Genomic DNA, 24268 nt, shown 5'->3' on the forward strand with positions numbered 1-24268 from the left:
CAACTCCAAAGGACTCTTGATGGAAAGGGCTACGCATATCCAGAGAAAGAATATATGGAGTCTGAATACAGATAAAAGCAAAGTAGATCTGGGAATCAATCATATGTATAGAGATGATAACTGAATCCACTGGAGTTTAAAAAATCATCAAGCAAAATAGTATAAAGGAAGAAGGGAAGAGGGCTCAGAGCAGAGCCTTGGACAACACCCACAGTTGGTGGGTATGACCTAGATGAAGAAGAATAAAATTCCAAGCATGGGAGACAGTCAGGAAAAATACCCTGAGTGGAAAGATAGAACATCTTATGGACACAGAAAGCAGGCCAGTGAGGTGAATACATAAGGGCCTGTACCAGGATGGTGCTAGTATCAGAGAAGAGAGAATTTATAAGAGATATTGCAAAGGTAGAATCAACAAGAGTTGGCAACTGATGGAATTGCAAAGGTAGAATCAACAAGAGTTGGAACTGATGGGGGTGGGACGAAAAGGGAAAGCAGAAGCAGAGAATGCCACCTAGGTCAGGAATCAAAGTAAATGGGAGGATGGTGGTGCTCGTGATAGCAGCACGTACGTCAGGAACAGTGGAAGCTTTGAGGAAAAGACAATGAGTTCAGTTTGGGATATAATGATTTAAGATGTCTGAGAAATGTCAGCAGAAAAGTTAAGGCTGAATAAGTACATCTGGAAATCACATGTATAGCGATGATAACTGAATCTACTGAAGATGAAAAAAATCACCAAGCAACATAGTATAAAGGAAGAAGGGAAGAGGACTCAGCGCAGAACCTTGGATGACAACCACAGTTAGTGGATATGACCTAGATAAACATCCATGCAAAGGAGCTGAAGAAAGATTATGATAGGGAAAGACCTGAGGCAGGCAAACAAGCCAGCAGGCTTTTGTTATAGTCCAAGTGTAAAGTGATAATAAAGGTTTGCACCACGGCCGTGGCAGTATCAGAAGAGAGAACAAACCTGGCAACAGATTGGATATGGGGAGTGAGAGGCAGTGAGGAGTTCAGCATCACTCCTAGGTTTCAAGGCTGAAGGACCGGTAAGATTATGCTGCCCTCGAAAGTAATAGGGAAGGTAAGTGGAAGGAGAGGTTTAGAGGGAAAGAAGGGGAGTTCTGTTGTGGACCTGCTGAGTTTAAGATGTCTACTAGACATCTAGTTTAAAGTGTTCAAAAAGGCAAATGAAAATGCAAGAACTGAAGTCAGCAGAAAAGTCAGGGTAAAATAGGTAGATCTGAGACTCATCAACATCGAGGCAATAATTAAAGCCATGGAAGCTGATGACATGACCAAGTGAATATAGAAAGAGAAAAGAAAGGGCCCAGGGCAGAGCCCTGTGGGACACCTACAATGAGATGATGTATCATAGATGAGGCTCCAGTAAAGGAAAATGATGAGAAGTCTAACAGGTAGGGGGAAAACCATAAGAGAGTAGCATTAAAAAACCTAATGGGAAGAAAGTATTAAGGAGAAAAGGAGAAAAGAGTGATATGTCACTTCAGAAAGAGGTCAAGAAAGATGAATATTGAGAAAAAAACATTCGATTTCACAATTTATTCAAAGCAGTATCTCAGTATCCCTTACCATAACCAGTCTAAATTCATTAAATTATACTCTTAAAAAAGAGCTTATTTATGTAATTAATATCATGGAACTGTTGAATATGCCTTTACACATTCTAGAACTGGCTTTACAGAAACATTATATTGCCAATTCTTTGTCCCCTACAAATATTATTTTTCCAATTACACTCTCTCACATAGGACTGCATTAATATTTATACCTCAAGGATCCAAGATTTTGTTGGTAAGGATACTCCATCCATCCTCATAGACTGCAATCCTTTCTATGCCTTAACAGATGATCTTTTAGTGGAAAAGGAAAAGATAAACACTTAGCAGCCAACCTTTCAGAGATGAGCAACTGCATCACCAGGCCCTTACTAGAAGCCTTTTTCATGTGAAATGACCTGCCAGAGTTTATAATTCCACTAACATAACCTTTGAAAAATCAAGAATACCAAAGCACTATAATGATACATGAAAATGTATACTCTTATTTGCCATCTCTTAGTACTACACAACATAGTTCAAAATAATTTGTAATCCTGAAATGGATCCCAGAAGAAATATAGTGAATACATCATAATAAATCACTTGAAGTCTTAATTTCTAAGATTTATATATATGTTAAATCATACTTGGAAACTTAGTCTAATACTCTGAAAGGGAAAACAACCATTACCAAATTATTTAACTAGGGATCTATTTGTAGTTCTACTATGAAGAATAATTAAATGAATACTTATTATTTCTAGACAATATGACTATGCTCCCTACCCTACTCCCATTATTTCTCCACCTAAAAAAAGCAAAGTAAATACAATTTACACATATTTGTGAAATTAAAGCACCTTTATAACTACAAGGCAGACAGGATCATAGTCAGTAAAGAAAACCTCAAGTTCAAACAAATTATTATGGTTGATAATTTTCTAATTGTTATTCCCTGTTTATTAATATTTGTCCAACTTTAGCATTTAGCTCCAAAAATAGCCTTCAATCCTCTGTATTTCCACCTCTCAAAAATCAATTCTGGTTAACTTCCCAATCCATCAGCTGACCCAGTCAAACAGTTCACATTCATATCTATGAATTGTACTCACCATTGGAGCTTTCACAGGGGCTCTGTAGACTATGGTCAGCTGCTTTCTCAAGCTGCTGGGCCTTTACTTCACTTCCAGATTCCTCTACAGGATCCATCTGTGAATGTTTTATTAACAAATTGTCTGCTTTCTCTGGAGACTGTGCCTGCTGTTTCTCCTGTTCAGTTCTCAGTATATCATCTACTCTTTCAAAAGAAACTGGAGACTGCTGAGGGTTCTCCTCTTCAGTCAGTGATTTCAGATCCCCTTCAGATTCTTGGCTCTTCTCTCCCTTAGCATCTAGACTGTTCTTAGCACATGATTCTACTCCTGGTTTAACATCCACACAAGAATCTTCGTTTCCCTCTTCTCCCACAACATCAGCTGGGGACTCATCTTTTGTGACTTTCTCTTCTATAATGACACCATAGCCTTCAGAAGTGGCTTCCTCCCAAGCCTCTTGGTCCTTCTGTTCTAATTCTTCATCAGACATTTGCAATTTTTTTGGAGAATCATTGCCATTGCCACTGCCACGAGTATTAACTTCCATAGCTTCTTGGCACTCTTGATCTGGGATTTTCTCTTGAAGGCATAATCCTGGTGACTGAGTCTGAGTCAGACAGAGATGGAGTGGACTACTCTCCCTGTTTTCTTTCTCTTCTTTCTGCTCTTCCTCTTGACTTTCACAAGGAGTTTCAGCAACTTCTTCAACCTCAGAAATTGAAGACCTCTCCTCTGTGTGACGTTCTTTAGCCTCCATAGAGACCTCCTGATCTAAAGCATTTAAATGAGCCTCAGACGGAAGAGCCTCAGATGGAGGTGCCTCAGAAAGAAGTACTTGGCTTCCTGAATCACATGTGATATCCCTCTCTTCTCTGGTTCTGCACTCAGTAACAGAAATGACCATTTCATTTGGAGTTTTTATATCACCTTCTTCTGTCTTTTTGCAGTTTTCACTCGGCTCTTCTTGACTGTCTTTTGTTTGGCTCACTGGTATACTAGAATTTTCTGTGGGACAAACTTTAGATTCTGGAGTTTGAGATATAAGTTGGGTATCTTCAATCTGTGTGTTTTTGCCATCTTCATCAATTTGCTGAGAGGTCAAACTCTCCATCTTTGCAGACTGACTACAATCACTTGCAGAAAGTGCCAATTTACAAGATTCTCCCATCAGTGACTGCCCAAGATCCTCAGTGGGATTCTCGTGCTCAGTCAGTGAGATCTTGGAGCGTTCCACTGTGAAAGAAGAATTGCATCTATCTTCAGTGTTCTTGTCATCATTTTGTCCCTGCTCCAAACTTGGAGATGGAATAAAAATATCCTAAGGAAAGAAAAGGTAATAAACATCACCAGTTTTTCCTTCACATTCAAATTGCTTTGTTTACCTATAATTCACATCAGAAATCTACATTTTTTTAATTCAAACTAGAAACCAAAAACTGAGTTTATAAGCACTTTGCCAGGGGCCGCTAGGTGGCGCAGTGAATAGAGCACGGCCCAGGAGTCAGGAGGACCTGAGTTCAAATCCAACCTCAAACACTTAACACAAAACTAGCCCTGTGACCATGGGCAAATCACTCAACCCCAATTGCCCTGCCTTTCTCCCTAAAAAAAAAAAAAGCACTTTGCCCATGATCACAGGGTTAAAAAAAAGTAACTAGAAAAAAAAATTCCAGGTTTTTATATTATCAGTTTTTTTCTCAAAACAAAAAGCTACTCCCTCCTCCGGTTCCTCTGGTCAAATCACAGACAAGAGCAAAACAGAATGCATATAAGATATTTTTAAAGATAATAGACCTTGAAATCTTGAAGAAAGGGAAAACATTTAAATATCTGACTACATATACTTACAGTTTCAATATAGTATCATACAGCTAAATGCGCACTTTAAAATGATGATGATGAAGAAATCAACACAAATTTGTGTAAATTTTACTGAAGGACTCTGTCTTAGTAAGAGCATTGACAGTGAAATGTGGAAAATACACAACTATTTAAACACGGAGTAAACCACTCAGTTAAAATATACTTTCCCCAAGTTTTCATTCTTTCACAAATGAGCAAGGTAACCATCTTGCTTCCCAGTATTATGGCTGGGGATAGATGTCATTAAGCTGACTAAAACTCAAATCAAGGACAGATATTAAGACGGATGTCTAAAAGCTTTTTTTTGTTGTGCCATTTGGAATTTGAATTCTGAAAAGTTGTATGCCAAGCAGGTGAGATATGAATGTGTTATTATTTTAAAACCATGTTATACAATTAGGAATAAAATAAGATAACAAGATAGTCCATATATACAATATCATTCTATATTTCAGTGCCTTGAATTTTTTTTTTTTGCTGTTTTGGGCAATATACAGCTAGGTCCCAAATAGTAAACCCCTAAAGTGGATGCATATTTGAATTTGCATAGCATATTTCCATTGGGCTTTAATCAATAACCATAGTTTTCATGAATATAACTTTGAATAGTACAAATGCAAACAGGGGTTTCATTTTGCACTAACTAGGACCAGGCTGTAAAAGTCACATAGCTGAGCCTAGACAAACACTTTTTTTCTTTTTTCTTTCTTTGTTTTACAAGGCAATCTGGGTTAAGTGACTTGCCCAGTGTCACACAGCTATTAATTGTCAAGTGTCTGAGGTCAAATTTGAATTCAGGTCCTCCTGACACCAGGTCCAGTGCTCTATCCACTGCACCACCTAGACACCCTTTAGGCAGAGACTTTCAAAAAACTACTTTCGAAAAACATTCCTTATGTGCTTTTACCTAGTCAAAATATGCCTCATACTCTCCAAAATAAAATCTCACAACTTTCTAAAAGAATAAACATAGGAATATATCTCATTTTAATATTAACAACTGGACTGGAAAAAACAGTTGGCAAAATAAAGTTACAAAGAAGTTAGTTCCAAAAGAATACTGAAATTCTCCAAGTGGAAGCTACAACATACTGCTCTAAGATGACAACATAGGCCAAGGATGTGGTTTAGTGAAGCAAACAAAGCTTCTAATAAAAACAGGAACATGCAAAAGAGATATCTAATTAAAAACTAAATTCCTTTCAAACTTCAGCAAAGTCAATGTTAACGAGTTTGACATACAAAATTCCTGTGATGAGAATCTACTCATTCAGTCCATAAGTTGGGAATTTCTATATTAGCAACAGCATTTCAAACAGAGTAGAATTTAGGGAGCTCTGGATTTTATAACAAGTGCTGGTCAGGGAAGGCCACTCCATCCCTTTATCATTTCTGGTCCTCATGATCCCACAGGGGCAGCATTAGTGGGATGTTATAACATATACTTTAGTTGAATTTCAGGAGGACTGTGGATGAGGAATAATTGTGGGTTGCAAAAGAATATCCAGGATGAAATCTATGTGAGTCAATATCCAGGGTCAACTTCAATCCAAACCAGCCAAGAGTCAAATTAACAACAATCAAACAGTACCATATTGCCCTTAAGAGTCAGTCCAATAAGCATTTATTAGACAGACATTCAACTAACCACATTTTATTTCCTTTTGTCAACAAATTAATATGTATATTAATCACAAATAATGGGCCACAATCAGTACGTATATTATCAAAAATTTTCAACATCTCTGAAGGAGAATCAAGAATATAGCTGTTAATAATATACTCCATTGAGCAATACAAAATATAAAATGGATAATTATATTACATTAAATTGAAAGGTTTTTGTACAAATAAAGTCAATGTAACCAAGATTAGGAGTGAAGTGGAAAAAATTGGGAAAGAATTTTTACAACCAATATCTCTGATAAAGGCCTCATTTCTAAAATATAGAGAGAACTGAGTCAAATCTGTAAGTATTGAAGTCATTCCCCAATTGATAAATGGTCAAAGGATATGAACAGGCAGTTTTCAGAGGAAGAAATTAAAGATATCTATAAGCATATGAAAAAATGCTCTAAATCACTGTTGATTAGAGAAATGCAAATCAAAACAACTTTGGGATACCACATTTCACTGGTCAGATTGGTTAACATAACAAAACAGGAAAACGATAAATGCTGGAGAAGATATGGGAAAATTAGAACATTAATGCATTGGGTTTTCTTGGGTTTTTCGGCAGGGAGAAGACAGGGCAATTGGGGAAAAGTGACTTGCCCAAGGCCAAATGGCTAGTAAGTATTAAGTGTCTGAGGCCACATTTGAATTCAGATCCTCCTGACTCAGGGGACCATGCTCTGTTCACTGCACCACCTAGCTGCCCCACATCAATGCATTGTTGGTGGAGTTGTGAACTGATACAACCATTCTGGAGGGCAATTTGGAACTATGCCCAAAGGGTTATAAAAGCATGCATACCCTTTGACACAGCAATACTACTTCTAGGGCTGTATCCCAAAGAGATCATAAAAGTGGAAGGGGGACCTGTATGTACAAAAATATTTATAGCAGCTCTTTTTATGGTGTCAAAGAACTGGAAATCAAGGGTATGCCCATCAATTAGGGAAGAGCTAAACTAGTTGTAGCATATGAATGTAATGGAATACTACTGTGCTATAAGAAATGAGGAGCGGATGGACTTCATAAAAACCTGGAGAGACATTTATAAAAACTGATACTGAGTGAGGTGAGCAGAACCAGGAGAACATTGTACACAACTATAGACACACTGTATCTGTAATGACTGACTTTGATAGACGGGGCTCCTCTCAGCAATGCAACACTATAAGACAACTCCAAAAGACTCATGATGGAAAAGGCTATCCAATTCCAGAGAATGAATTGCTGAGTCTGAATACAGACTGAAGCAAACTACTTGCTCTCTCTCTTTTTTGCTTTATTTTGTTCCTTCTTTCTCGTTGTTCATTCCGTTAGTTATAATTCTTCTTTACAATCTGACTGTTTAATGTGAAGACATCTGTAGAACCTATATTAGGATTGCATGCCTCCATGGGGGGAAGGGGAGAGGACAGGAAAGGGGAGAAAATTTGGAACTCAAGGGATTGTGGAACTGAATGCTGTAAACTAAAAGTAAATAAATAAATTTATTTTTAAAAATAATATATTTTATTTGTATAATACTTTATAACTCACAAAGCACTTTTGCAAAAAGCACTGCAAAATAACTATTATCCTAATTTTACTTCTTTACAACTATCTTTTATAATCAGAATTCAAGTGATTTTGATTCAGTAGCCTGAGCTACATATAGAAAGAAAAAACATGTTAATGAGGCAAAAAAAATTTGCCTTTTAATTAGTAACAAAATAAATCCCACAGATACTGAAAAATATATATACTTTAACTAAACAATTCATTCTGTCTCTATGTAATTCTGTGCTTTGATTTCTCCACTGTTAGTGCACTGCAAAAGATGAAGTCCCTTCAATAAAATACACATCTTTATGTAATTTTTAATAGCTAGAATTTCTGTGTGCTGTCCTGTTCTTGCTATTTCTTGATTGCTAATTTAAATATAAAGTCTTATTATAACATCTGTAAACTAAAATGCATGAAATACCAAGAGCAGAGGTTCTCCTAGCAACGCTAAAATAACTCTTCCATAGAGTTGTGAGAGAATAAGCACTTAGATTGAACAGATTCACACAGTCACTTAGATTAAACTGAAAACTCAATTCTATATTTCATAACTTAAAAGCATTAAAATTTAAAGTTACACCAATTAATGTATTGAACTGTTTGTGTTTATCTGTGTGAAAATATGCATATAAGTATATATACATATCTTATTTCCTTCACCCCCTTCCCAACCATCAGGAAGCATGGTAAGCTGAAGAAGACTCAGATGGTGAAATAAATGGGAATAAGCACCCCTGAAAATACTTACATGAGAAAAGTCAGGCTGTGATGGGACAGGAAGTGGCTCAGAGGTGAAGAGTGGTGTGCTCTGTGATACAGGTGTTGAGGCTTGAGGAAGAACTGTTGGTTCAGGGGGAAGATTTTCTACCTCCATTGCTTCTTCTTCCAAAGAGTTCTTTAGAACATCTCCTTCTTCCTCGGGCACTACTGACATGTCCATTGGCTCATCTGATTTTTAAATAGGAAAACATATTGCAAAAGCTTCAGTCAACAACCAATGTAATCCTTATGCCACCTCAAATTTAAGACAGGAGCCACTCATCCTGTTGATATGCTATGAGTGACTAAACTCTCCCCCTCCTCAAACTATATAAAAAAAAACACTCCTTGTGCCCAAATTTCATGGAACTCAGACACTGGAGTATTATTTGGACTGTTAGAAAAAAAAAACTAGAGGGGAAATGACTGGAATTTGCCCTAAAATGAAAAAATATGCATTTCTTAAAAAATTTAGACGGAAACTAAATTAGTATTAATTCAAAGCAAACAACTCTCTTGTGCAAGCAAAACAACTAAATGAATTTTAATGAAGGCATTCCCAGTTTGGGGTAATATTTTACCTAAGAAAGCACCTCTTAAAAGTGGATATCCTATTTGTACAACTCTGTGAACTGCCAAACATTTTGAAAAATGGCAAATAAGTGCAACATTCTTCAAAGTAGATACTTGTATACCATTTGCTGGAACAAATTATGACAGAGGAAACACAGAAAGTTATCACATAATAGAGAAATGTGCCTGTTGGGGCTCTATTAGTACTTGTCAGCTTTCCAAGTCACCGAGATGCATGTAGTACTAATTGTCAGATACATTACAGAGAAGAGAGGCCATTCTTCCCTTGTGTCTAGCATAATGCTTGTTTCTAGACCAAAAAGAGAACTGAACTAGAACTGAACAACCACTCTTGATATTTACTTAAATAAATATTCACTTCACTCTAACTTCCTCTTCTCCATAATCAGTCTTCTTCAAAAAATGGCCATTATTTATTCTAGTTGCTGCCTAACCTGGACTGCTCTACATCCTTACTCTTGTTAATCTAATTACGTGTCCCTTCCAAAATTTACCCTTGCTAAACCAGCTTTGCTATAATATTAAATCCCAATGAAATGCTGAGTCACTCTAAATTCAAATCAATAAGCATGTATTAAGTAATTTCTATGTACAAGGTACAATACCAGCCACCAGAAATAAAAGAGAGTAGTTTCAGAATTTCAGGGTTGGAAGGGACCACAGAGTCTATCTAGTCCAATCCATACCTCTACAGAATTCCTACAGCATCCTGAAATAGTCATCCAGTTTTCACTTGAAAACCCATAGTGAGGGGAAGCCCAGAAGATCCTGAAGTAGCCCATTACATTTTTAGAAGGCTTTCAGGGAAATGATGTTTTAAAGTACCAATGTAGAAGCCACTGCATTTACCAGACCTCAAACTATATTATGAAGCAATAATCATCAAAACAATTTGGTACTGGCTAAGAAACAGAAAAGAATATTAAATACATAAGCAGGATCATGAAGCAATTGAAAATAGTAGCCAGGTGTTTATAACAAATTCAAGAACATAACTGAGTTGCTAGATAAAGGACTCCCTATCTGACAAGAAATACTAAGAAAACCACAAAAGTTTGGTAAAAATTAGGTTTAGAACATTTTGTACCATACACTTATATAAGCTCAAAATGAATATGAACCCTAAATATAAAAGGTTTAAAAAAAAAAACAGAGGAGAATGGAAGGAGGAATGTTTCAGTTATAATTGGGGAAGTGAGGGGTGGATTTCTTAGCCAAGCAAAGGATGGAGGAAGAGTGTAAATAAAAGACAAAATAGACAATTTCAATTACATAAAATCAAAAGGTTTTGCATAGAACTTAATGGTAAGAAATTAAAGACCCAAAGAGAACTTTAGAAAAATTAGAAATGACAGGTCTCTGGCAATTACTGAATTGGAAGAAAAAGAAATTTACATATTTCTAAGCTGTGTAGGACCTTTCCCAAAACTAACCATGCATTGGGGCATAAAGACCTCAACAAAGTATAGAAAAGCAGAAATACTAAAAAGATAATTTACAAACATCAGTAAAAGTTATATTCGATATAGGTCCCTTAAAAGGAAGAATTTTAAAATAACTGCAGACTAAATAAAATAATTTTAAAGAATTGGTGGGTCAAAAAACAAGTTATAAAAATGACAGAAAATGTTATCAAACAAAATGACAAATACACACAAATTTATAGGACAAAGTGATAGCTGTTCTGAGGGGAAAATCTGTACCTCTAAACAATTCTATCAACAAAAAAAAGAACAAATCAATGAACTGGGTGTGCAATTTAAAAAATTTCAACCACAAATTAAAAATCCCAAGCTAAATGACAATGCAAGAATTCTGAAAATTAAAGAAGACATTAGTAAAGTTGAAAGCACAAGGACCATTGAACTGATAATTAAAATTAGGAGTTCTCCCCCCAAAAAACCTAAAAAATGGTTAACTAACCTATTTAAAAGATATAGTAAAATCAAATTGTTCATATCAAAAATGAAAAGGGAACTTGCAACTGGAGGAAATAATTATTAAAAACTTTTGTTCAATTATATGCTAACAAAATGTATAACTCAGAGAAAATCAATGAATACTTACAAAAATATAGAATTCCCAAAGTATTTATTATTTAAGTAACACAATATCTGAAAAATAAACTGAACTCTCAAATATACTGTCAAAGGAAAAATCCTCCATAAAGATTCTTAAGTGAATTCCACCAAACATTCAAAAATAATTGATACCAACACTATAAAAACTGATTGCAATAAGAAAAGAAGGGCACTTTTCTAATCTTCATGATTCAAACACAGTCTTGATACCAAAACCAGAGAGAGACAAAGCAGAAAAATAAAAATGCAACTAATATCCCCAAAAACATGGATTAAAAAAAATTTTTTTATTATAAAAGAAGTTACAACATATCAGGAAGACTATACACTATGACCAAGTTGGGAATAAATCAAGAATGCAAGAGTGATTTAACATAAGGGAGACCATAAATATAATAAACCATGTTAATAATATAAGTAATAAAACTTATGTAATTATCTCAATTGAAGCGAAAAAGTTTTTTGACAAAAGTCAAAACTCATTTCTATTGAAAACTTCAGAAACAAATGGACAATTGAATAAATGGATCTTTCCTTAATATAGTAAATAGCAATTATCTAAATCCGGAGGCAAGCATTATATGTAAGGGAGGAAAGTGAAGCTTTTCCAATAAGATTGGAGATAAAGCAAGGATACCCATTATCAACATTATTTAGCATAGTAATAACTATAGCAATAAAACAAGAAAAAGAATGTGAGGAAATAAACATAAGCGAAGAGAAAATTAAAGTATCATTTTTGAAGATTAAATGGTATATTTGGAAAAGCCCAGAAAGTAAACTAAAAAATTAATCATTAATAATTTCAGTAAAGTTGTAAGACAATAAGATAAATCTATATAAATCATAAGCATTTCTATTTACTACCTAAAAAATAGAGCAGCAAGAAGAGCTAAAAAGAGAAAATCCATTCAAAATCGCTACAAGAGATATAAAATACTTGAAAATGTGTGTTCCAAGATTCAGCCACAGGACTGACTATATGAACCTAACAATAAAATACCCTTTTGCAGAAATAAAGGCATATCTATATATTGGCAAAATATATATATCAACTGCACATGTGTAGGTTAAGCCAATATAATAAAAATGCCAAAATTAGCTAAATTAATTTTTACTCCCTCCCCAATCCATGTAAAAAGGGGACTCTAAACAAACTTTGGAGCTGCAGAACCCACAAAATGACACAGAGAAGCTAACCTCCCGCTGAGGACAGCCCGGCAGGCCAGCAGGAATCAGCCAGGGCAATGCTCTGGGAGCCGAGCCCAGCACCACGCCGAGGCTTTAGCCCCAGGGTGGGTCTGACCAGCCGCCAGCCAGAGGGACTCCAGATCAGCAGCAGCTGTGGCCGTTTCCAGATTTATCAATACATAGATGCAAAGGAAAAAGTGAGAGGCCAGTGCAGTCTGGACTTTGGGACCCAGAAAGTGGGAGTGCATGGCTTTTATCCCCGGAGCGAGAAACCACTGAGACGCCAGCACAGCCTGCCAGTGCGTGGCGGCTTCAGCTCCTGGCCTACAGAGTGTAGGGGGACCAAGCACCAGTCTGAGAGGTCATCACTCTTGCTTTAACCTGCTTGGATCTGGATTGCAGTCTAGGTTGGAGGTCCTGGGGTGTGTGTCCAGCTTGCCAGAGCATGTGGAGACCTCAGAGAGGGCACCCATCTAATACCTCCGGCAGCTGAGAAAACCCCAGCATTTGGGACGAAAACTCCCCTGTCTGGTGGCAGAGTCCTACTGTGGCAAAAAGCCCAAAAGTCAAATCATTGAGTGGCAAAATGAGCAGGCAAAGGAAACAAAGCAGACAGAAGATTCCAACATTACACTCCTATTTTGGGGATAAAGAAGGAGCAAGGCATGGAACAGGAGGAAAACAGTGAAGTCAGAACTCCTGCACCAAAGGAAAATACAAGCTGGTTACAGGCCATAGAGGACCTTAAGAAGCAGATAAGAGAAGTGGAGGAAAAATTGGGAAGAGAAATGAGAACAATGCAAGAAAATTATGAAATGAGAGTCAACAGCCTGACTGAAGAAAATAATACCTTAAAAAACAGACTGACTCAAATGGCAAAGGAGGCTCAAAAAGGCAATGAGGAGAAGAATGCCTTCAAAAGTCGAATTTGTCAGATGGAAAAAGAATCTCAAAAGCTCACTGAGGAGAATCATTGCTTCAGAATTAGATTGGAGCAAATGGAAGCTAATGACTTTATGAGAAATCAAGATGCGGTCAAACAGATCCAAACAAATGACAGAATAGAAGGCAATGTGAAATATCTCAAGGGAAAAACCACTGACCTGGAAAATAATTTTAAAATTATTGGACTGCCTGAGAGCCATGACCAAAGTAAGAGCCTGGAAAGCATCCTCCAGGAAGTCCTCAAAGAAAACTGCCCTGATGTTTTAGAACGAGAGGGCAAAACAGAGGTTGAAAGAATCCACCGATCACCTCCTGAAAAAGATCCCCAAAAGAAAACTCCTAGGAATATTATAGCCAGGTTCCGGAATTCCCAGATTAAGGAGAGAATATTACAAGCAGCCAGGAAGAAACAATTTGAATATTGTGGAAACACAATCAGGATAACCCAGGATCTAGCAGCCTCTACACGGAGGGATCGAAGGGCCTGGAATGTGATATTCCGGAGGTCAAGGGAGCTGGGATTAAAACCAAGAGTCACCTACCCAGCAAAACTGAGTATCATGTTTCAGGGGAAAATATGGTCATTCATTGGAATAGAGGACTTTCAAGCATTCTTGCTGAAAAAACCAGAGTTGAATAGAAAATTTGACATTCAGATACAAGAAGCAAGAGAAGCATGAGAAGGTAAACAGGGAAAAGAAATCATAAGGAACTTAACAAAGTTGAACTATTTTTTTGTTTGAAGCAATCGGGGTTGAGTGGCTTGTTCGGGGTTGCATGGCCAGTTGTTGTTTCTGGGTGTGGAGCTGAGTCTCTGGGCCCAGATTTGATCCGGGTAGTCCCGGCACTGGAGCCGGTGCTCTTGCTCGCTGAGCCACCTGGCCAAAGTTGAACTATTAACATTCCTACATGGAAAAACAATAATTGTAATCTATGAAACTTTTCTCAGTAGTTGAAGGGATTAGAAATATATATATGTCTTTATATGAGGGTATGCGGGCATATGAATACATATGTGAATGTGTATATATACGTTTACAGGTATACATAGATAGAGGGCACGGGACCAATTTAACAGGAAGGGATGATACTTAAAAGGTGAAATTAAGAGGTGAGAGGAATATAATGGGAGGAGATGGGGAGAGACAGAGTGGGGCAAACTATCTCATACAGAAGAGGCAATGGAAAATGGTTACAATGGAGGGGAAGAATAGGAAGGCAAAAAGGAATAGGTCAACCTTATTCCTATTGAATCTGGCTTGAGAAGGGAGGGAAATACACACTAAATAGGGGATCTCACCCTCCAGGAGAATAGGGGGGGAATGGGATGTGAGGGGGGATGATGGAAGGGAGAGCAGGCTGTGGGGGAGGGAAGTTGGAAGCACCCACTTTTGAAAAGGGACAGGATCAAAGTAGAGAATAGAACAAGTGGGAGGTGGGATAGGAGGGAGGGAAAAATAGTCTTTTACAATACATCTACTATGTTATTATTTTGCATTAGCCACACATGTACAACCTATACTGAACTGCTTGTCCCCCCAGTGGGGGTGGGTGGCAGGGGGGGGAAGGGAATGAATCTGGAACTGAAAGTTTTAAAATCAAATATTCAAATATATATATGTGTGTGTGTGTGTGTGTGTGTGTGTGTGTGTGTATACTATTATTAATACCATCTTACATGTAATTAAGAAAAAAGATATACAGGCACTGAGGCATAGAGATCCACTGGAAAAGTTGAAACGGGTATGGGAGAAAATATGGGAGAGAGCAGATTGGAGGTGGGGATATCCTGTGGGACTGCTGTTTTGGGGGGATGGGTGGGGGAAAAACGGGGAGAAAATTTGTAACTCAAAATCTGGCGGAAACGAATGATGTAAATCAGCAGTTAATAAAGCATTTAAATTAGAAAAAAAAAAAAGAAAAAAAAAGAAATTAATTTTTACTTCATCCCATACCAAACTGCCAAAGGATTACTTTATAAAACTGGAAAAAAATAACAACATTCATATGAAGAAAAAATTGACCAAGAATCTCAAAAGAAATGGGGAGAAAATGGGAGGGAAGCAAGGAAGTAAACTTAGCAATATCAGATTTCAAACTATATTCTAAAGCTATAATCATCAAATCAATTTGATCCTGGGAGAAAAGAGAGGTTGATCAGTGGAACAGATTAAGTACACAACATAAAAGCAAACAAACACAACAGCATAGTCCAGTTTAAGGAAAGGCCATGCTATCTGACAAAAATTGCTGGAAGGACTGGATAGGAGTCAGGCAAAAATTAAATTTTTACCAATACTCCATACCTTATACCAAAATTAAGCTCCAAATGGATATATAACAGATATAAAAAGGCATATTAAAACCAAATTAGAAAAATACAGAAAAAAAGTACCTTTCCTATCTTTGAAAAGGATGTGTTCATAAACAAAAATGTGATAGGATCACACAAGGTTAAGTGGACAGTTGATTGTATAAAATTAAATTTTTTGCATAACAAATCGAATACAGTAAAAGTTATGAGGGAAAATGGGAAACTGGAGGGGGGAAAAAAACCTTTGCTACAAGGGTCCCTGATGAAGGTGTCATTTCCAAAATAGTTAAGGAAGTGGTTTAAATTTATAAAACTAACAGTCATTCACTAATTGATAAATAGTTTAAAAAAAAGCAGTTTTCAGAGGAAGAAATTCAGGCTATCAACAATAATAATAAAAATAATTAGAGAAATGCAAATTAAAACAAGTCTGAGATCCTACCCCATACCTAGAATGGCAAACAGTTATAAGAGCAAAATGACAGATGTTAGAAAAACTGTGGGAAAACAGAAATGTGAATACACTGTTGATAAAGCTTCAAATTCATCCAATCATTCTAAAAAGCAATCTGGAACTATGTCTAGAAAATTACCAAATTAATTCTGAATACCTTTCATATAGCTATATATTTCAAATAGCTATACCACTATTCCATAGGTCCATACATCAAAGAAAGAGAAAAGAGATCTCATAAATGTCTTTGTACATACAGACATTTATAACAGTTTTGTTCATGGTAGCCCCAAACTGGAAACTACAGGGGTGTCCTCCTGTTGGGGAATGGCTAAACAAATTGTGGTATATAAATGTAATGGAGTACCATTGTGCCCTAAGAAATAATGAAATGGACAATTTCAGAGAAAATTAGAAAAGCCTTTATGAATAATGCACAGTGAAGCAAACACAACTAGGAGAATAAGTCATATTATGATAAGAACATCATATAGAAGAGCAGCTTTGAAAGACTTTAGAACTCTGTTTAGCAATAATGATAAACCACAAATCCAAAAGAATTATGATGAAATAACAACACCTCTTGACTGAGAGGTGAGGAACTTGAGATACAGAGGGAGACAAAATTTTTGGACCCAGTTAACACAGGAATTTGTTTAGCTGTACCATGTAGATATGTATTGGAGCATTTGCTATTTTTTTGTGATGTATTTAATTGGGGGGAGAACATTTTAGATTGGAAAAAAGATAGTAGGGACAAAAAAGGCTTTTGCATAAATAAAATCAAAAAGGAAAGAATAAAGGGGGAAACTATCAAGTAGGAAAAATATTTGTGTCAAATATTACAAGAAAAAGTCTCTCATATCATCCATACAAATTATATCTATATATGCAACTGACACAAATATATAACCAAGAGCCATTTCCCAACAGAAAGTGGTCAAAGGATATGAACATTCCTCAAAAGAAAAATTGCAAATTAAAAATTACCACATGAAAAGATGCTCCAAATTATTAAGAGAAATATTAAATGAAACAATTCTGAGGTTTTACCTCACACCCTGCAAATTGGCAAAGATGACAAAAAATACAAAAAGTCAATATAAGAAGGACCATGAGAAGACAGACACATTAAGACATCATTGGCAGACTATGAACTGATTTAATGGACCTAGACATCAATATGAAATCAAACCAGAACACTGAAAAAACTGTTTATAGCCTCTGATGCAGCAATCCCACTATCAGACATATATCAAAAGGAAGTCAAAGACATAAAGATCTATTATATACCAAAATTTCATAGCAGCTCTCTGTCGTAAAGACTAGAAATAGGGGGGCAGCTAGGTGGCGCAGTGAGTAAAGCGCCGGCCCGGAGTCAGGAGGACCCAAGTTCGGTTCCCACCTGAGACACCTAACACCCACACAAAAACTAGCCATGTAACCTTGGGCAAGTTACTTAACCCCAACTGCCCTCCAAAAGGTAAAAAAGAAATCAATGTAGACTAGAAATAGGGGCGGCCAGGTAGCACAGCAAATAAGATCACCGGCCCCAGTGTCGGGATGACCTGAGGGATCGAATCCAAGCTCAGACACTTAGCACCCACCCAGAAACACCTGACCGTGTAACCTTGAGCAAGTTACTTAACCCCAATCGCTTTAAAAACAAAAAAAAAAGACTAGAAATAAAATAACTGTCCATTAGTTGGGGAATGTCAGAAAAAACTGTATTTTATGAAAAAAATTGGAAATATTACGTACAGTAAGAAATAGCAAATAGAATTCAGAGAAATCAAGATTTCTATGAACTGATTTGGAGTAAAAATAAGCAGAACCAAAAGAATAACTACATTAACTACAACAAAATTAAGATCGCTAAAATAAGTCAAATTAAGTGAAAAAAAAAATGGCACCAGAGGACAAATAATGAATGGTTCCTTTCTCACAACAGAGACCAGAGTAGAATGTTACACAAAACATCAGATATAACCACTATTGGGTGTTTTTGCATAATTGTTTTTCTTTTTACAAGGGAGAATTTAATCTGGAGGAAAGAAGGTAAGGTGGGTATTTTCAGGAATGATTCATATAAAGACAAAAGTCATGAATAAGATTTATTTTTAAAAAATAAGATACAAAGGGGTCCCAAAACCAAAAGAGATTTTGAAAGGTTATTAAAAATTGGTTCTTATAGGTTATATAAAAAAAGGTTCTTAAAAAATAATATAAAATCTCATCAATACAATGATCTAAGACAATTTTGAAAGATTCGTGATGGAAAATGCTATCCACATCCAGAGAAAGAACTATGGAGTCTGAATACAGATCAAAGCACACTATTTTCTCTTTTTGTGTTTTGTTTTTTTCTGTCTCATGGTTATTCTCTTTGATTCAGATTCTTCTTTACAATATGACTAATGTGGAAATATGTTTAATATGACTGTACAAGTATTGCATGCCATCTTCGGGAGAGAGGAAGGGAAGAGGGAAAAATTTAGAACTCAAAATCTTATAAAAGACACTGCTGAAAACTAAAAATAAATAATTAAAAAAATAATAATATAAAATCTATAGAGGATTCTATTAGAATCCTTACAAGTCCCTTTTCAAGTACTGAGCAGACAAGTAACATGTAACTGGTGTCATAAATTTTGGAAAGAGTCTACCATTACCCACTTCATAGCGATGCAGGGTCTATAACCAGAGACTTAATAGGAATGTATGCTGAGGGGTGAAAGAGTAAAAAGAAGTAATGAAGGAAAGGGAGAACACTGTACTAATAATTTTCTGTACTAAAAGAATTTTAGAGAAGAAAGCACCTAAAATGAGTTGTAAAGGAAAACAAAGATTCTGTAGAGACAGTATTAAGCATATTCTAAGAATAGGGCAAACTTGTTAAAATAAATGCACAGGCAGGAGATAGGATGTGAAGATTGGGAAATTGTTTCTCTTCCCTACCCTACCAAACCAAGAAACCCTTTCTTTGCATTTCAACTTAGTGCTCCAGAGAATAGGAACTGAAATGTAACCTTTGTGATACTATACATTGTACTATACTATAAGACAGATGATGACACAGATAAACAGAAAAAGGGGTTAAGTATCAATAAAAAATATGCAAACACCATTTGAATACATTTAAAATGCTATCAACTCTTGACTGAACACACAACATGGAAGGCATTGGTTTGAATGTTCCAAAATTAATTTATAACTATACATTCAGAATAAAAGAAAAAAACAAAACTAGGGAAAAAATCTTTGTGGTAGATATTTCCAATATGAGACAGGCAGTAGGATGTAATGGAAAGGCTGTTAAAGTTGGAATCAAAAGAAGACCTGGATTCAAATCATGACTCTGATATTTACTAGCTATACAACCCTGGATAATTCATTTAACTTCTCTGAGTCTCATTTCATTCATCTGTAAAATGGGAAGGCTATCTATAATACATACTATAGGCAAGGTACCCTATGTGTCCACAATTATAATAAAAGTCTTAAATCTAAAAGCCAAAAGGAATATGCAAACATCTATAAATTTAAGAGCCATATTTCCATGGGTAATTGGTCAAAAAACAAAAACAAGCAGTATCTGAAATAATTAAGATTAGCAATAACTATATATATGACTGTTCAAACTCTTAAAATATAAGAGAAAAGCAAATTAAACAAATGAAAGACCAATGAAACCACTCAATTGCAAAAAACAATTAAACTATACAATTCAATCCTGGTAGGGCTATAGAAAAAACATTTTCTTACACCACTTGTCAAGCCATGAATTACAGCAATCTTTCTGAAAAGCATATGGAATTATACAGTAAGAATTATAAAGCTGTCAATACCCTCTGACCCAATGATTCTTCTACCAGGCCTAGATCCTAAAAATGTTATTAAAGGGAGGAGAAAGACCTTTCTAAAGAAAAACATTCCAATTAGCAATATTTGTAAACAGCAAAAAACTGGAAATAACCCACAACTGAGGCGTGGCTGAGCAAACTATAGTATATGAATAGAATGGAATTTAATTATCACATGATAACAGAAATTTTCATATAACACTTTAGAGTCTGGTATGTATTTCACACCCTAATTCATTTAAGCCTCATAACAACCTCGTTAAGTAGTTACACCCATCATCATCCAGTCAGCAAGTGCTTCAGGTGACATCTGAACCTGCGTGTCCAGGACTCTATCTACTCTCCCATGATAAAAGAAATGACAACTATGAAGACTACAAAGAAATAAGAGGAAATAAACTAATGCTCACTGAAAACAGAAAAATAAAAACAAGATATACACTATGATTTTGTAAATAGTTATAAATAAAGAGTAAAACAGCAACAACATCTTGAAAAATACTCAAGAAAGTCAGAAGGAAATAAGACAACTTTTTAAAAAAACTATAAATAACAAAAGTCTAAGATTTAATGTACAAAGTTTTTTAAAATTCTTGTTTTTGTAAATTATATTTTGATTGATTTGTTGATGGTTAAGTTTACAATTTTTTAAATAACACTTTTAAAAGAGAATTCCAAGCACAGAACTTTGTCTTTTAATCCAGCTTTGGAATGGTGTAAGATTTTAAGTGACTGATCTTTTTATTTTTAACCCAAGACTTACCTAATCATGTTCTACTATTATTTCCTAAGCAGACAACAATCAATTACAGAGTGAAAGAAAGCAAGTTGATGTTTATCAGGCCACCACCACCCCCCAAAAAAAAGCCTACCTTCACTTAAATTTTGTCATGATACTCCACAGAGTTAAGTTTTTTATATTATGTACAAGCACCAACACTAGCACCTAAAGAAGGAACCATGGAATCAGACACTGGATTTAAAGTTAGGATACCTGGTTTCAAAATCTCAGCAATTCAATTAAATTCAACAAGTATTTATTAAGAACATTATCACATAGGCCAGGCACTATGCTAACCTTTGCAGCTACAAAGAAAAACCTAAATCATCATGGAGCTTAGATTCTACTAGGGGAAAACAACACGGACAAAGGTGAATAAACACAAAACATACACAAAACAACACAAAGTAATTTTGGTTATGGGGCCAGAATAAGGGGAAGAATTAAGACAGACCTCTTAGAAAAGGTGGCATTGCCCATAAGTCATAAAAGTAATTGGGTTTCAAAGAGGCAGTAAGTAAGGAAAACATTCTAGTAATGGAAGAGACAGTCTCTGCAAAGGCTTTGAGACAAGAAACAATGTCACAGATGAGAAATAAAAAGTAGACCCGTTTGGCTGAAATAAAGACTGAGTGAAATATTGTGTAATCAATCTGGAAAGGGTTTTAAATGACAAACAAGATTCTGTATTTTTCCTAGAAGCAACAAGAAGCCACTGAAGCTTACTGAACAGGGAAATTACATGGTCAGGCCTATGCTTCAGGAATATCAATTTTGTGGCTATATGGAAGATAGATTGAACATGAGAAATATCAGATGAAGGCAGATCAATTATAAGGCTATTGTGGTAGAGACAAACAACTATGAAAGACTTTGGGACTCTGTATTTACAGATCCCATACTTGACTATAAGACGCCATGGGGGGAGGGGAGGCAGGGGGACAAAATGTGAAATTCAAGGAATTGTGGAATTGAATCCTGTAAACTAAAAGGAAACAAACATATTAATAAAGTATTTAAAAAAGAAAAAAGAGTTATTTCACTGTTCCAGGCTAGAAAAGAACATATAAGAGAAATGATGTGAAGGCAAAATTGATATGACTTTGAAATAGATTGTATGTGTAATTTGAGTACAGATAAAGAATCAAAGATGACACAGGTGGTGAGGTTTGGTGTCTGCAAGGATCTTGGTGATATCAGAAAACAGGGACATTTGGAAGAGAATATTTTCACAGATATTTGGCTCAATGGTCAAATTCCCTTTGTGAGTGAACAACCATAGATTATTTCCTAAAAAGCAAAGTATAAAGTTCAGAAATTTTCCTTTTGGTCTGATCTATGTGAGCACCCAATACAGAATAATTTTCTGATATTTTACTCTGAGTAAATTGGTTTACTAAACTTCACCATTTCCCTTCATTTCTATTCTGAAGACACAGCCCATGTCAATCTCAAAAATATTGGAATATATGTTTTTCAGTTCAACCTCGTAGAGGGAGAAACAGTATACCTGTTTGCAAAATGTTTTTTTTTTCTGCATCACTTTAAATGGTGAAATTTTAAAATACTCTTGTTATTATCATTTTTATACCTGGCTAATTTAGTATTCCTTTAATTCTAAAGAAAAATAAAAAGAAATATTTCTTTTGATAGACTGATTCCCTTACTTTGACTCAACAACTGTTATTTAATTGGAGAGCTATCTCAGAGATATGGAGGGAGTAATGAAATCAATGACTAAAATTTACAATATGATTTCTAACATAGTGGTTGTTGACACATGAAGCTTAAATCATTACTTCAATTAGTCTGTGAGCTCACACATGGTTGTCCAACTTTGCATGATGCCAATAATAAACCTGCCCATGATTTAAAAAAAAAAAAACTTAGGGACTCTGATCAAGTCAATGGAAACAACAATAGTTCCAGATGATGAACCACACAAACCACCTCCAGAAAGGTGATAGGCTCAGAGAGCAAAGTATTTTTTTTATGACATGGATAGTGCAGGAATTTGTTTTGCTTAACTATACATGTCTGTAATGGTTTTGTTTTTCTTGCTTTCTCAATGAACTGAGGAGTAGAGATAAAAGAAAGAAAATTCAGAACAAAGTAAAATTGAATTTAAAAAAATTTTAAAGGCTAGTCCAATAGTCAAAGCATGAAGTGATGAAGGTAATGATTAGTAAATTAGAGTTGCCATTGTCTAAGCAGAGAAAACAAATAGACAAGAGAAATGATGTGGAGGTAGAATCAACCAGACTTGGCAAATGAGTTGATAGAGGATAGGGTTGGGAGAGTGAAGAGTTAAGGATAACTATTAGTCAATCTGAATGACCAGAATGAAGGCACTCTCAAATGAAATAGAAAAGTTAGGAAAAATGGGTTTAGGAGAAAAGATAATTAGATCTGTCTGAGGCATGTTAAGGAAATGTCTAGAAGGAAACAGGACAGACTGGAGCTCAGGAGATGAGGACCACATAAATTTGGGAGTCATTTACATAAAAATGATAGCTGAACCAATGGAAGCTGACAACCATCAAGAAAATGGAGAGAAATGGACCCTAGAAAGAACCTGGGCAAACCACTTGACTTTTCTGAGTTTCAGTTTCCTCATATGCAATATGAGTTTAGCCTACATTATCTCTTAGATCCCTTCTAGCTCTATAATAAGAGATAATTTATAAATGAGGTAACTCATTAAAAGTAAGGCCCTTTGTAAAACTTAAAGCACTATATAAATGTTAACTATTATTATTATCAAATCCCATGATTCTAAGGTGAAGGTGAAAGGTGAAAATCCTACCTTCTAATTTATCAGAAGAGAACTTGTGGAGGTGGTGGGATTTCAGGAGCAATGTGAATGCTAGAAGGGTAGGAGCTTGGCAAGATGCTGGGCTTAGAGAAGGAAATGAAATAATAGTATGAGATAGAAAGAAACAAAAGCTTTTTCTCTTGAGAAATAGTAAAACAAGGCAGGGTAGTAAAGAAAAATAAAGAAAATTCAGGATAGTACAATGTAGCCTAGTGAAAAGACCTTAAAAACTGAGGAGGAAGATTGTAGTCCTAACGAATAAAAATTTTCAGAGCCACTATTAAGTCTTCAAGGATGGTAATGAATTAATGAAGGAGTCCTTCTACCTTTTCTGGATGATCCTTTTACAAAACAGGATAATCCTAATAGCAGTATTAAGATCCCACAGAAGTCAAAAACACTTATGTTATTAACATATTCACATATCCCTACAAACTACTGAACCTGTGGTAGTAAGCTTTAGCTCTCTTTAATTATTATTATTATTATTATTTTTAAAGCAATCAGGGTTAAGTAACCTGCTCAAGGTTACAAGGCCAGGTATTTCTGGGTGGTAAGTATCTGAGCCCAGATTTGATCCCCAGGTCATCCCAACACTGGAGCTGGTGCTCTTACTTGCTGAGCCACCTGGCTGCCCCTTCTTTAATTATTTTTAAACTTTAATTTTAATTATTTCTAAAACTAAGGTTTTTAAATTTTATGTTTAAAACTAAGTTTTTTCATCCAGTTC

The 24268-nt window shown here is 35.6% G+C and overlaps 1 protein-coding gene across 5 annotated transcripts in view; it reads right to left on the minus strand.

Annotated features, from left to right (window-relative positions):
- TP53BP1 (tumor protein p53 binding protein 1) overlaps positions 1-24268 on the minus strand; it is a 128511-nt gene that overhangs the window by 91576 nt on the left and 12667 nt on the right. For 4 of the 5 annotated variants that reach the window (XM_069105871.1, XM_069105870.1, XM_069105869.1 and 1 more), the window contains 2 exons: positions 8490-8689; positions 2681-3980 (listed from right to left, as the gene is read on the minus strand). In XM_069105871.1, coding sequence (XP_068961972.1) covers positions 2681-3980; positions 8490-8689 — 1500 coding nt within the window. The remainder of the gene's footprint in view (positions 1-2680; positions 3981-8489; positions 8690-24268) is intronic. The other variant, XM_069105872.1, reaches the window with a different exon arrangement.

The sequence above is a fragment of the Petaurus breviceps genome, unplaced genomic scaffold (genome assembly GCF_028583685.1).
Source record: "Petaurus breviceps papuanus isolate PSGF00001 unplaced genomic scaffold, PetGlider_PUasm1.0 77, whole genome shotgun sequence".
Classification (NCBI taxonomy): Eukaryota; Metazoa; Chordata; class Mammalia; order Diprotodontia; family Petauridae; genus Petaurus; species Petaurus breviceps.